The sequence below is a fragment of the Chroicocephalus ridibundus genome, chromosome 23, assembly GCF_963924245.1.
Source record: "Chroicocephalus ridibundus chromosome 23, bChrRid1.1, whole genome shotgun sequence".
Taxonomy (NCBI): domain Eukaryota; kingdom Metazoa; phylum Chordata; class Aves; order Charadriiformes; family Laridae; genus Chroicocephalus; species Chroicocephalus ridibundus.
The window spans coordinates 2,053,475-2,068,409 of record NC_086306.1 but is presented as its reverse complement, the minus strand read 5'-3'; the positions used below and the strand labels follow the sequence as shown (position 1 = coordinate 2,068,409).

At 72.0% G+C, this 14,935-nt stretch overlaps 1 protein-coding gene across 1 annotated transcript in view; it reads right to left on the bottom strand.

Annotated features, from left to right (window-relative positions):
• LOC134526619 (NPC1-like intracellular cholesterol transporter 1) overlaps window positions 1-14,935 on the bottom strand; it is a 41,783-nt gene that overhangs the window by 12,273 nt on the left and 14,575 nt on the right. The window contains 9 exon segments of the mRNA XM_063358677.1: window positions 674-772; window positions 774-812; window positions 2,128-2,255; window positions 5,575-5,689; window positions 7,549-7,731; window positions 9,092-9,220; window positions 9,801-9,973; window positions 10,082-10,182; window positions 11,770-13,340. Coding sequence (XP_063214747.1) covers window positions 674-772; window positions 774-812; window positions 2,128-2,255; window positions 5,575-5,689; window positions 7,549-7,731; window positions 9,092-9,220; window positions 9,801-9,973; window positions 10,082-10,182; window positions 11,770-13,340 — 2,538 coding nt within the window.

Below are 14,935 nucleotides of genomic sequence, written 5' to 3'. Positions count from 1 at the left end.
CCCCCCTACACCCCACATCCCCCATTGACCCCCAGCCCCCCAAGACCCCCCCACACCCCCAGATCCCACCCAAAGCCCTCCATAGACCCCCCCTACACCCCCCAGGAGCCCCCCAGGCCCCCCCAAACCCCTCCATAGACCCCCCCCAGACCCCCCCGCAAACCCCTCCAAGACCCCCCCCCAGCCCCCCTACACCCCACATCCCCCAGTGCCCCCCAAGAGCCCCCCAACACCCCCAGATCCCCCCCAAAGCCCTCCATAGACCCCCCCTACACCCCCCAGGCCCCCCCCAAAACCCCTCCATAGACCCCCCAGACCCCCCCGCAAACCCCTCCAAGACCCCCCCCCAGCCCCCCTCCACCCCACATCCCCCATTGCCCCCCAAGAGCCCCCCCAACACTCCCAGATCCCCCCCAAAGCCCTCCATAGACCCCCCCTACACCCCTCAGACCCCCCCCAGAACCCCTCCAAGACCCCCATTGACCTCAGCCCCCCCTACACCCCACATCCCCCATTGACCCCCAGCCCCCCAAGACCCCCCCACACCCCCAGATCCCACCCAAAGCCCTCCATAGACCCCCCCCTACATCCCCCAGACCCCCCCCCAAACCCCTCCAAGACCCCCGTTGACCCCAGCCCGCCCCCCCCGTGCCCCCCCCGTGCCCCCCCTCACCACGGCGGGCCGTGCCCGGCGGTGCAGCAGCAGGGGGGTGTAGTAGCGGCGCAGCAGCGGGCGCAGCAGGCCGGTGCCCCCCCCCGCCGGCACCCCCTTTCTCCAGCCCCCAGCAGCAGCACAGGTCCAGGCGGGCGGCCTGCGGGGTGGGGGGGGGGGGTGTGGGGGGGGGGGGAACGACACACCACGGCCTGACGCGGGCCCCCCACCCCCTCCCCGCGACACACAGGCACCCCCCACGGCCACCCCACCCCCCACGGGCACCCCCCACCCCCCATAGACCCCCCCACGGGCACCCCAGCACCCACGGGCACCCCCATGACACACAGACACCCCCCCCCCACAACACATGGGCACCCCCCATGCCCAACAGATGCCCCCCCCCCCGCCCACCCCGCCACCCACGGGCCCCCCAGTGACACACGGACCCCCCCTCACGGCCACCCCAGCACCCACAGACCCCCCCCGTGACGCACGGACCCCCCCATGACACACGGGCACCCTTGTGACACACGGACCCCCCCCCTCCACGGCCACCCCAGCACCCACAGACCCCCCCCGCTATGGCCACCCCCCCCACGGTCACCCCAGCACCCACAGACCCCCCCGCGACACATGGACCCCCCCCTCACGGCCACCCCAGCACCCACAGACCCCCCCCGTGACACACAGACACCCCCCCCCACGGCCACCCCAGCACCCACAGACCCCCCCTGCGACTCACGGCCACCCCCCCGCCCCACGGCCACCCCCCGCCCCCCATAGACCCCCCCCATGGGCACCCCACCACCCATCGACCCCCCCCGCCACACACGGACCCCCCCATGACACACGGGCACCCTCGTGACACACGGACCGCCCCCCCCCCGGCCCCGACCACGGGCACCCCCCACCCTCCATAGACCCCCCCAGGGGCACCCCACGCCCACCCTGGGGACCCCAACGTCGCCCCACACCAACCCCTGACACCCAGGGGCACCCCACGCCCACCCTGTGCCCGCCCCTGGGCACCCACACGCCCACGGGCACCCTCACGCCCACCCTGGGGACCCCATTGTCACCCCACGCCCACCCTGGGGACCCCTGGGCACCCCACGCCCACCCTGGGGACCCTCATGTCCATGGGCACCCCATGCCCACCCCTCGGGCACCCAACACTGCCCCAGGGACCCCAATGTCACCCCACGCCAACCCCTGGCACCCAAGGACACCCCGCGCCCTCCTTGGGGACCCCCTGCCCACCCTGTGCCCACCCTGTGCCCCCCCCCACGCCCCCGGGCACCCCACGCCCACCCTCATTGCCACGGGACCCCCACGGCCACCTCGAGCACCCTCATTCCCGCCGCCACCCCGTGCCCCTCCTGGCCACCCCATGCCCGCTGTGGGTCCCCCTGGGCACCCTTGCCCCCCCCTCGCCGCCTCAGGGTGCCGTGCCCCCCCCCCGGCGCCCGTACCTCCTGCCGGCGGGCATCGAGCGCCAGCAGCGCCACGAACCCCGACATCTGGAGGAGGAAGTCGAAGGCGATGGCCAGGGCGGCCGTCAGGGCGAAGGTGCGGACGGCGGGCATGGAGGAGAGCGCGCCTGCGGGCACCCGCGTCACCACCGCGCCCAGCAACACCCACCGCGCCCCCCGCGCCCACCGCACCCCCTGCGCCCCGCACCCACGGCACCCACCGTGCCCAACACCCACCACACACCCTGCGCCCACTGCGTCCCGCACGCACGGCACCCACCGTGCCCAACACCCACCGCAAACCCTGCGCCCCGCGCCCACGGCATCCCCATGCCCGCAGCACCCACGGCACCCACGGCGCCCACCGCACACCCTGCACCCGCTGCATCCCGCGCCCACGGCACCCACGGCACCCACGTCACCACCGTGCCCACGGCACCCACGGTACCCACAGCACACCCTGCACCCGCTGCATCCCGCGCCCATGGCACCCACTAGGCCCAACACCCACCGCACACCCTGCACCCACCGCACACCCTGCGCCCACTGCGCCCCACGCCCACGGCACCCACATCACCATGCCCGCGGCACCCACGGCGCCCACGGCATACCCTGCACCCGCTGCATCCCGCGCCCATGGCACCCACTGGGCCCAACACCCACTGCACACCCTGCACCCACTGCACACCCTGCGCCCACTGCGCCCCACGCCCACGGCACCCACATCACCACCATGCCCGCGGCACCCACGGCGCCCACGGCACACCCTGCACCCACGGCACCCACCGTGCCCAACACCCACCGCACACCCTGCGCCCACTGCGCCCCGCGCCCACGGCACCCACGGCATCCCCATGCCCGCAGCACCCACGGCACCCACGGCGCCCACCGCACACCCTGCACCTGCTGCATCCCGCGCCCACGGCACCCACGTCACCACCGTGCCCGCGGCACCCACGGTACCCACAGCACACCCTGCACCCGCTGCATCCCGCGCCCATGGCACCCACTAGGCCCAACACCCACCGCACACCCTGCACCCACCGCACACCCTGCGCCCACTGCGCCCCACGCCCACGGCACCCACATCACCATGCCCGCGGCACCCACGGCGCCCACGGCATACCCTGCACCCGCTGCATCCCGCGCCCATGGCACCCACTGGGCCCAACACCCACTGCACACCCTGCACCCACCGCACACCCTGCACCCCGCGCCCACGGCACCCACATCACCACGATGCCCGCGGCACCCACGGCGCCCACCACACACCCTGCACCCGCTGCATCCCGCGCCCATGGCACCCACTAGGCCCAACACCCACCGCACACCCTGCACCCACCGCACACCCTGCGCCCACTGCGCCCCACGCCCACGGCACCCACATCACCATGCCCGCGGCACCCACGGCGCCCACGGCATACCCTGCACCCGCTGCATCCCGCGCCCATGGCACCCACTGGGCCCAACACCCACTGCACACCCTGCACCCACTGCACACCCTGCGCCCCGCGCCCACGGCACCCACATCACCACCATGCCCGCGGCACCCACGGCGCCCACGGCACACCCTGAACCCACGGCACCCACTGTGCCCAACACCCACCGCACACCCTGCGCCCACTGCGCCCCGCGCCCACGGCACCCACGGCACCCACGGCATCCCCATGCCCGCGGCACCCACGGCACCCACGGCGCCCACCGCACACCCTGCACCCGCTGCATCCCGCACCCATGGCACCCACTCCACCCAACACCCGCTGCACCCACACCACCACCGTGCCCGCGGCACCCACAGCACCCACGGCGCCCACCGCACACCCTGCACCCACGGCGCCCGCTGCACCCACTGCATCCAACGCCCAACTGCACCCACTGCGCCCCGCGCCCACGGCACCCATTGCACCCGCCGCACCCCTGTGCCCGCGGCACCCGCGGCACCCACGGCGCCCACTGCATCCCCTGCACCCACTGCACCCGCTACACCCACGGCACCCCCCCCACCCACTGCACCCGCGTCACCGCCGCGCCCACTGCACCCCCCGGGCCCCCCTGTGTCCCTGTGCCCCCCGTGCCCCCCATGTCCCTGTGCCCCCGTGTCCCCCACGTCCCCTGTGTCCCCTCTGTCCCTCTGCCCCCCTGTGCCCCCCAAGTCCCCTGCGCCCCCCATGCCCCTGTGCCCACCCTGTGCCCCCCATGTCCCCCTGCCCCTTATGCCCCCCGTGTCCCCATCACCCCCGTGGCCTCCATGTCCCTGTGCCCCCCATGTTCCCCATATCCTTGCGCCCACCCTGTATCCCCCGTGTCCCCTGTGTCTCCCATGTCCCCTGTGCCCCCCGTGCCCGCTGCGTCCCCTGTGCCCCTCATGCCCCTCGTGCCCCACATGCCCCCCATGTCCCACGTGCCCCCCATGTCCCCCATGTCACCCGCGTCCCCCGTGGCCCCTGCGTCCCCCGTGGCCCCCCTTTCCCCTGTGCTCGCTGTGTCCCCCCGCCCCCGTGTCCCCTGTGCCCCCCGTGTCCCCCGTGCCCCTGTGCCCCCCCGTGCCCCCCGTGCCCCATGTGACCCCCATATCCCCCCTGTCCCCGTGTCCCCTGTGCCCCCCATGCCCCCATGCCCCCTGTGCCCCACATGCCCCCCATGTCCCCCGTGCCCGCTGTGTCCCCCATGTCCCCCTGTGCCCCACATGCCCCCATGCCCCCCGTGCCCCACACGCCCCCCATGTCCCCGTGCCCCCCGTGTCCCCCATGTTCCCTGTGTTCCCCATGCTCCCCCATGTCCTCCATGTCCCCCATGCCCCACATGCCGCCCATGCCCCCCGTGCCCCTGTGCCCCCTGTGTCCCCCCTGCCCCCATGTCCCCCGTGCCCCTGTGCCCCGTGTCCCCCCTGCCCCCATGCCCCCCGTGACCCCTGTGTCCCCCCTGCCCCCATGCCCCCCGTGCCCCCTGTGCCCCACATGCCCCCCGTGTCCCCGTGCCGCCCATGTCCCCATGTCCCCCCTGCCCCCATGTCCCCATGCCCCCATGCCCCCTGTGCCCCACACACCCCCCCATGCCCCCTGTGCCCCACACGCCCCCCGTGCCCCCCGTGTCCCCCATGTTCCCTGTGTTCCCCATGCTCCCCCATGTCCTCCATGTCCCCCGTGCCCCACACGCCCCCCATGCCCCCCGTGCCCCCTGTGTCCCCCCTGCCCCCATGTCCCCCGTGACCCCTGTGCCCCCCGTGCCCCCCGTGCCCCCTGTGCCCCCCCTGCCCCCATGCCCCCCATGCCCCCTGTGCCCCACATGCCCCCCGTGTCCCCGTGCCGCCCATGTCCCCATGTCCCCCCTGCCCCCATGCCCCCATGCCCCCTGTGCCCCACACGCCCCCCATGCCCCCTGTGCCCCACACGCCCCCCATGTCCCCCGTGCCCCCCATGTCCCCCGTGCCCCCCGTGCCCCGCTCACCCAGGAGGAAGCAGACGACCTCGGAGAGGCTGCACAGCAGCATGCTGGGTGCCACCCGCGCCAGCACCCGCCCGATGTGCTGCTCCCGCCGCTCCCCCGGCTCCCGCTGCGACTGCTGCGGGGGGGCAACAGAGGGGGGGTGGACGGGGACGTCACGGGTGCACCCCCCACCCCCAACCTGCCCCACGGGGACCCCAACGCCTACAGGCGTCCCTGTGCCCCACGGCCACCCCCATTGCACACAGGGCACCCCGGGCCCCACGGGGACCCCTGTCACTAAGGGGCCCCCCGTGTGCCCCATAGCCACCCCTGTCCCCAAGGTGCCTCCGCGCCCCACAGGGACCCCTGTCCCCAAGGTATCCCAGTGCCCACGTGCCCCACGGGGACCCCCAGTGTCCCCGTGCCCCATAGGGACGCCTCTGCCCCACAAGGACCCCTGTCCCCAAGGGGTCCCAGTGCCCCTGTGCCCCACAGGGACCCCTCTGCCCCACAAGGACCCCTGTCCCCAAGGTGTCTCCATGCCCTTGTGCCCCACAGGGACCCTTGTGCCCCACAAGGACCCCTGTCCCCAAAGGTGTCCCAGTGCCCCTCTGCCCCACAGGGACCTCTCTGCCCCACAGGGACCCCTGTGCCCCATTGGGGACCCTCAGCCCCAAAGGTGTCCCCGTGCCCCACAGGGACCCCTGTCCCCACATGTGTCCCAGTGCCCCTCTGCCCCACAGGGACCTCTCCGCCCCACAGGGACCCCAGTCCCCACATGTGTCCCCGTGCCCCTCTCCCCCACAGGGACCTCTCCGCCCCACAGGGACCCCAGTCCCCACATGTGTCCCAGTGCCCCTCTGCCCCACAGGGACCTCTCCGCCCCACAGGGACCCCTGTGCCCCATTGGGGACCCTCAGCCCCAAAGGTGTCCCCGTGCCCCACAGGGACCCCAGTCCCCACATGTGTCCCAGTGCCCCTCTGCCCCACAGGGACCTCTCCGCCCCACAGGGACCCCTGTGCCCCATTGGGGACCCTCAGCCCCAAAGGTGTCCCCGTGCCCCACAGGGACCCCTGTCCCCACATGTGTCCCAGTGCCCCTCTGCCCCTCAGGGACCTCTCCGCCCCACAGGGACCCCAGACCCACATGTGTCCCAGTGCCCCTCTGCCCCACAGGGACCTCTCCGCCCCACTGGGGACCCTCAGCCCCAAAGGTGTCCCCGTGCCCCACAGGGACCCCTGTCCCCACATGTGTCCCAGTGCCCCTCTGCCCCACAGGGACCTCTCCGCCCCACAGGGACCCCTGTCCCCACATGTGTCCCAGTGCCCCTCTGCCCCACAGGGACCTCTCCGCCCCACTGGGGACCCTCAGCCCCAAAGGTGTCCCCGTGCCCCACAGGGACCCCTGTCCCCACATGTGTCCCAGTGCCCCTCTGCCCCACAGGGACCTCTCCGCCCCACAGGGACCCCTGTCCCCACATGTGTCCCAGTGCCCCTCTGCCCCACAGAGACCCCCGTTGCCCACAGGGACCCCTGTGCCCCATTGGGGACCCTCAGCCCCAAAGGTGTCCCCGTGCCCCACAGGGACCCCTGTCCCCACGTGTCCCAGTGCCCCTCTGCCCCACAGGGACCTCTCTGCCCCACAGGGACCCCAGTCCCCAAATGCGTCCCAGTGCCCCTCTGCCCCACAGGGACCTCTCCGCCCCACAGGGACCCCTGTGCCCCATTGCGGACCCTCAGCCCCAAAGGTGTCCCCGTGCCCCACAGGGACCCCTGTCCCCACATGTGTCCCACTGCCCCTCTGCCCCACAGGGACCTCTCCGCCCCACAGGGACCCCAGTCCCCAAATGCGTCCCAGTGCTCCCCTGCCCCACAGGGACCCCTGTGCCCCAAGGCGTCCCAGTACCCCCGTGCCCCATAGACACCCCTGTCCCCGAGGCGTCCCCACGCCCACCCCCCCCACCCCCCCGCCCCCCAAGCCCCGTGCCCCCCAACCTGGTACTCCTGCACGAAGATGAAGATGTTGTCGGCTCCCACGGCCAGGACGAGGAAGGGCACGACCTCGAGGATGATGAGGGAGGAAGGCAGCCCCAGCAGCGCCAGCAGCCCCATGGAGGCCAGCACGGCGCCCAGCACCACCGCGATGCCCCCCAGCGCCAGCGTCACCTTCGAGTCCACCTGCCGTGGGGCACGGGGGGGCGGCGGGGGGGGGGGGGACACGACACAGGTCAGCCCATCCCCTCAGCACCCACGGGGGCACCCGTCCCCAAAGGTGTCCCAGTGCCCCACGGAGACCCCCGTTGCCCTTAGGTGCCCCCGTGCCCCATAGGGACCCCTTTCCACGGCCTCTCCGCCCCACAGGGACCCCTGTCCCCAAAGGGGTCCCCAGGCCCCAGTGCCCCATGGGGAACCCCATTGCTCACAGGTGCCCCTGTGCCCCACAGGGACCACTTTCCAGTGTCCCTGTGCCCCACAGAGACCTCTCTGCCCCACAGGGACCCCTCTGCCCCACAAGAACCCCAATCCCCAAGATGTCCCAGTGCCCCACCGGGACCCCCATTGCCCACAGGTGTCCCCGTGCCCCATAGACACCCCTGTCCCCAAAGTGTGTCCCAGTGCCCCTGTGCCCCATAGGGACCCCTCTGCCCCACAAGGACCCCTGTCCCCAAGGTGTGTCCCAGTGCCCCTGTGCCCCATAGGGACCCCTCTGCCCCACAAGGACCCCTGTCCCCAAGGTGTCCCAGTGCCCCCGTGCCCCATAGGGACCCCCATTGCCCACAGGTGTCCCCATGCCCCATAGACACCCCTGTCCCCAAGGTGTCCCAGTGCCCCTGTGCCCCATAGGGACCCTCATGGCCCACAGGTGTCCCCGTGCCCCATAGACACCCCTGTCCCCAAGGTGTCCCAGTGCCCCTGTGCCCCATAGGGACCCTCATGGCCCACAGGTGCCCCCGTGCCCCATAGACACCCCTGTCCCCAAGGCGTCCCAGTGCCCCCATGCGCCATGGGGACCCCTCTGCCCCACAAGGAGCCCTGTCCCCAAAGTGTGTCCCAGTGCCCCCGTGCCCCATAGGGACCCCCATTGCCCACAGGTGTCCCCGTGCCCCATAGACACCCCTGTCCCCAAGGCGTCCCAGTGCCCCCGTGCCCCATAGGGACCCTCATGGCCCACAGGTGTCCCCGTGCCCCATAGACACCCCTGTCCGCAAGGCGTCCCAGTGCCCCCGTGCCCCATAGGGACCCCTCTGCCCCACAAGGACCCCTGTCCCCAAGGTGTCACAGTGCCCCTGTGCCCCATAGGGATCCCCATGGCCCACAGGTGTCCCCGTGCCCCATAGACACTCCTGTCCCCAAAGTGTCCCAGTGCCCCCGTGCCCCACGGGGACCCCCCATTGCCCCGTAGACACCCCTGTCCCCAAGGCGTCCCAGTTGCCCCCGTGCCCCACGGGGACCCTCCTCCCCAAAGGTGTCCCCGTGCCCCACGGGTGCTGCCCCCCCGCCCCTCTCGCCCCCCCCCCGCCCCGCCGTGGGGCCGTACCAGCAGGCGGCGCAGGGTGCGGTACTCCCCCAGCGCCAGCGCGATGTAGAGGAAGACGAGGAGGTAACTGACGGCGAAGACGGGGATGTCCTCCCCCGTGGTGCGGTTGATCTCGTCCTCCAGCGAGCGCTGCCGGCCACGGCGACGGGGTGAGCGGGGGGCGCCACGCCGGGCGCCCCACAGATAGCACCCCAGCCCCACAGCCAGGCACCCCACAGGCAGCCTGCCATGCTGGGTGCCCCATAGATAGCACCCCAGCCCCACAACCCGGCACCCCACAGGCACCCTGCCATGCTGGGTGCCCCACAGATAGCACCCCAGCCCCACAACCTGGCACCCCACGGGCAGCCTGCCATGCTGGGTGCCCCAGAGATAGCACCCCAGCCCCACAGCGCAGCACCCCACAGGCATCCTGCCATGCTGGGACCCCATAGAAAGGACCCCAGCCCCACAACCAGCCACCCCACAGGCACCCTGCCATGCTGGGTGCCCCATAGATAGCACCCCAGCCCCACAGCGCAGCACCCCGCGGGCACCCTGCCATGCTGGGACCCCACAGAAAGGACCGCAGCCCCACAACCAGCCACCCCCACGCGCCCCCTGCCCTGCTGACTGCCGCGTAGATAACACCCCAGCCCCACAGCGCGACACACCCTTGGCTGCTCCCCCCACCCCACCCCACCCCGCCCCACCGCGCCCCATCCCGGACCTCGGCCATGAAGGTGACGGAGAGGTTGGGGCCGTGGGCGCGCTGGAAGTCGCCCACCAGCTGGAGGAAGCGGCTCTCCCAGCTCAGCACCCACTCGTGGCGCGGGTCCCCCCGGGGGAAGTTGTTGAGGGAGTAGGTGACGATCAGCGCCTCCGCCTGCGTGTACTCCGAGCCTGCGGGGAGCCGGAGGGGGGGGGGTTGTGCGTGCGGGGGGGACCCAAAGTGGGTGACACCCCCCCCCCGAGTGACACCCCTGCCCCATTCCCGCGCCCCACACGTACCGGGGTAGCCGCCCAAGGCGATGTAGGGGAAGACGGGGCCGCCGTACTGCGCCATGCAGCTCAGCTCCAGCGCCGTGATGTCCTTGAAGGAGAGCGGGGAGCTGCCGGGGGGCAGGGGTTGTGGGGGGGGGGACACACGCACACACGCACGCACGCACGCACAAAAAGGGGCTGCCCCACGGCGGCTGCCCCCCCACGGAGAGAAGGCCCGGCCCCCACGGCGCAGCACCCCCGCGGGCGGCGGGGTCTGGCTGGGGATCCCGGAGGGGGCAACCGCCGCCCGTCAAGGTACGGCCGCACGGGAGCGCAGCGCCCCATAGAGAGGATCCCAGCCCCACAACCCGGCACCCCACGGGCAGCCTGCCATGGCCAGCGCCCCATAGATAGCACCTCAGCCCCACAGCCCCACAGCCCATGGTCACCGGGCCTTGCTGGGACCCCATAGAAAGGACCCCAGCCCCACAACCAGCCACCCCACAGGCACCCTGCCATGGCCAGTGCCCCATAGATAGCACCCCAGCCCCACAACCCGGCACCCCACAGGCACCCTACCATGCTGGGACCCCATAGAAAGGACCCCAGCCCCACAACCTGGCACCCACGGGCACCCTGCCATGGCCAGTGCCCCATAGATAGCACCCCAGCCCCACAACCCGGCACCCCACAGGCACCATGCCATGCCTAGCACCCCATAGATAGCACCCCAGCCCCACAACCTGGCACCACACGGGCAGCCTGCCATGCTGGGTGCCCCATAGATAACACCCCAGCCCCACAACCCGGCACCCACAGGCACCGGGCCTTGCTGGGACCCCATAGATGGCACCCCAGCCCCACAACCTATCCCCCCATGGGCACCATGCCATGCCCAGCACCCCATAGACAGCACCCCAGCCCCACAACCTGGCACCCCACCGGCACCATGCCTTGCTGGGACCCCATAGATGGCACCCCAGCCCCACAGCGCGGCACCCCACAGGCACCGGGCCTTGCTGGCACCCCATAGACGGCACCCCAGCCCCACAACCTATCCCCCCATGGGCACCCAGCCATGCCCAACACCCCGGGGGCATCACCTTGACCCCATGGGTCATGGCCGGCACCCCACAGATAGCACCCCAGCCCCACAGCGCAGCACCTCAAGGACACCCTCCCATGCCCAGCACCCCACGGGCATCGCCCCAGCCCCACAACCCACTGCCCCACGGCCACCCCGCCTCGCCTGTCACCCCATGGCCACCACGCCGTGCCCGTCCCCCTGTGGGCACCACCCCAGCCCCACAACCCACCGCCCCACGGCCACCATGCCATGCCTGTCACCCCATGGCCACCACGCCGTGCCCCTGTGGGCACCACCCTCACCCCACAACCCACCGCCCCACGGCCACCATGCCATGCCTGTCACTCCATGGCCACCACACCGTGCCCGTGCCCCTGTGGGCATCGCCCCAGCCCCACAACCCACCGCCCCACGGCCACCCCGCCATGCTGGCTGCCCCGCAGATGCCACTGCCACCACGTCACTGTACCATGGCCACCACGCCGTGCCCGTCCCCCTGTGGGCACCACCCTCACCCCACAACCCACCGCCCCATGGCCACCCCGCCACGCTGGCTGCCCCGCAGATGCCGCCGCCGCCACCGCCGCCGCCGCCATCCTCCCCCCGTCCCTCCGGCCCCGGCACTCACTTGACGCAGTAGATGAGGTGGTCGCGCCAGTCGGCGGTGCCCGTCTTCTTGCCGTCGGTCTGGGTGGCCGTCATGGCCAGGCGGGTGGCGTTGTTCTGGAAGTACTGGGTGACGCTGTTGACGCAGCAGTCGGCCAGGGTGGGCTGGTGGGGGTTGAGGGGGGCGTAACAGACGTCCTTCAGCGTCACCTCCTTGCCCGAGGTAGGCGCCCGCACCTTGATGGCCGCCAGCTCCTCCTGCAGCTCCAGCAGGGTCCGCAGCACCTCGGCCGACAGCACCCCGCTGAAATTTTTGGCCCCCAACACCACCGACTCGTAGCCGGTGCCGGGCCGGCCCGGGGCCGTCACGATGATTTGGTTGGTGCGGAAGAAAGGTCCGAAATGGCGGTCGTGAAAGGCTTTTTCTTGCCGGGCCCGACTGCCCGGCGCCGACCACAGCTCCACGGGGTCGGTGGTGAGGCGCAGGGTGACCAAACCGGCCGACAGACCCCCAGCCGCCACCGCCGCCACCAACAGCACCGTCACGGGGTGACCGGCCACCAGCGTGCCCCACCGGCGGAACGCCGAGGCCAGCAGGCGGTGGCCGCCGTCGCCCAACCGCCGCGAGCAGCCGCCGGGCCGCGACGATGACGGCGGCGGCGGCGGCGGCGGCGGCGCAACCCCCTTGGGCGAGCGGCGGCGGCGGTGGTGGCGCCACAGCAAGGCGGCGCCGAAGATGAGGGCGAGGAGGCCGAAGAGCAGCCCGCAGAGCACCAAGGCGCCGTCGGCGGCGCCCAAACGGAAGGGGGGCGGCGGGTCGGGGGGCGGCACCAGCGGCGGGCAGGAGGCGTCGCAGTCCTGGCAGGAACACGGCTGCTGCTCGGCGCTGAGGGCCTGGTCGCACCGCCAGGCCCGGCCGTCCAACGGTTCCAGGCCTTGACCGGGCTGGGTGTCGTTGGGAAGGAGTCGGAAATCGATCTGGAGCGGGGCCAAACCGTTGTTTTTATCCCCTTGGAAATCCAGCCAGCGCTGGGTGGTGCAGAGGCGGGCGCCGTAGCGGCCGCACATGGTGTCGATGGCGTAGCCGCCGGTGGCCGGCAGACGCACGGCCCGGCAGGAATCGAAAGCGGCGTCGGCGAAACGGCGTCGGTAATAACATTGGTATTCCACCACCGCCAAGCGGGTCGAGTTGAGGGGGTCGGCGGGGGGTTTGAGGACGCGGGTGACGTTGGTGAAGAGGCTCTGGTCGGGGCTGCAGATGTTGCGGCAGTAGAGGTTGGCGAAATTGCGGGCGCAAGCCGGGCAGCGGGCCAGGACGGCGCCGGAGAGAGCCACGCTGAGCTGCAGGTCGCTCAGTTGCTTCAAGGAACAGCAGACGCGGGTGGGAGCGTTGTCGTCTCCCGAAGTCACCAGTTCGGGACAGACGGTTCGTAAGAGCCTCAACAAAGGTCCCGTGGCCACCCGGGCCGGAGCGTTGTCCAAACAGGGGACGCCGGAAGGCAGGAGGGAGACGTTCACCTCGGGGTTGCGGCCGCAGTCGCCGTAGAAGGCGCAGAAGCCGGCGCGGTGGATGGGGGTCAGGGTGGCGGCAGCCTGTGGGGGCGGAGACGGGGGGGGGAGAGATGGGGGGTAGCGGCGCCGGCGGTGTCCCCCCGGCTCTGCCACCCCCTGTCCCTCCCAATGTCACCCCACACGGCGTCCCCCCAGCCCTGCCACCCCCAGCCCCTCCCAATGTCACCCCACAGCGTCCCCCCAGCCCTGACACCCCCTGTCCCTCCCAATGTCACCGCACCGGTGTCCCCCCAGCTCTGTCACCCCCCCACTGTCACCCCCAGACTCTCCCAATGTCACCCCACAGTGTCCCCCTGTCCCTGCCACCCCCCTGGCCCTGCCACCCCCAGCCCCTCCCAATGTCACCCCATGGGCACCACGCCGGTGTGTCCCCAGCTCTGCCACCCCCTGTCCCTCCCAATGTCACCACACCGGTGTCCCCCCAGCTCTGTCACCCCCCCACTGTCACCCCCAGACTCTCCCAATGTCACCCCACAGCGTCCCCCCAGCCCTGACACCCCCTGCCCCTCCCAATGTCACCGCACCGGTGTCCCCCCAGCTCTGTCACCCCCCCACTGTCACCCCCAGACTCTCCCAATGTCACCCCACAGTGTCCCCCTGTCCCTGCCACCCCCCCGGCCCTGCCACCCCCAGCCCCTCCCAATGTCACCCCATGGGCACCACGCCGGTGTGTCCCCAGCTCTGCCACCCCCTGTCCCTCCCAATGTCACCACACCGGTGTCCCCCCAGCTCTGTCACCCCCCCACTGTCACCCCCAGACTCTCCCAATGTCACCCCATGCGGTGTCCCCCCAGCTCTGACACTCCCTGTCCCTCCCAATGTCACCCCACAGTGTCCCCCTGACCCTGCCACCCCCAGCCCCTCCCAATGTCACCCCATGGGCACCACGCCGGTGTCCCCCCACCCCTGCCACCCCCTGTCCCTCCCAATGTCACCCCATGGGCGCCGCACCAGTGTCCCCCCAGCTCTGTCACCCCCACCCGGCCCTGCCACCACCCCCAGCCCCTCCCAATGTCACCGTGCCAGTGTCCCCCCGGCCCCGCCACCCCCTGTCCCTCCCAATGTCACCACAATGGACACACTGCTGGTGTCCCCCCCCTCTGCCACCCCCAGCCCCTCCCAATGTCACCGTGCCAGTGTCCCCCCAGCCCTCCCACCCAGAGCCCCTCCTAATGTCCCCCCACCCCTGCCACCCCCAGCCCCTCCCAATGTCACCCCATGGGCGCCGCACCGGTGTCCCCCCGGCTCTGCCACCCCCTGTCCCTCCCAATGTCACCGTGCCAGTGTCCCCCCAGCCCTGCCACCCGGAGCCCCACCTAATGTCACCCCATGGGCACTGCACTGGTGTCCCCCCACCCCTGCCACCCCCTGTCCCTCCCAATGTCACCCCATGGGCACTGCGTTGGTGTCCCCCAGCTCTGTCACCCCCAGCCCTGCCACCCCCTGTCCCTCCCAATGTCACCCCACGGGCACTGCGTTGGTGTCCCCCAGCTCTGTCACCCCCAGCCCTGCCACCCCCTGTTCCTCCCAATGTCACCGTGCCAGTGTCCCCCAGCCCTCCCACCCAGAGCCCCTCCTAATGTCACCCCATGGGCACTGCACTGGTGTCCCCCTAC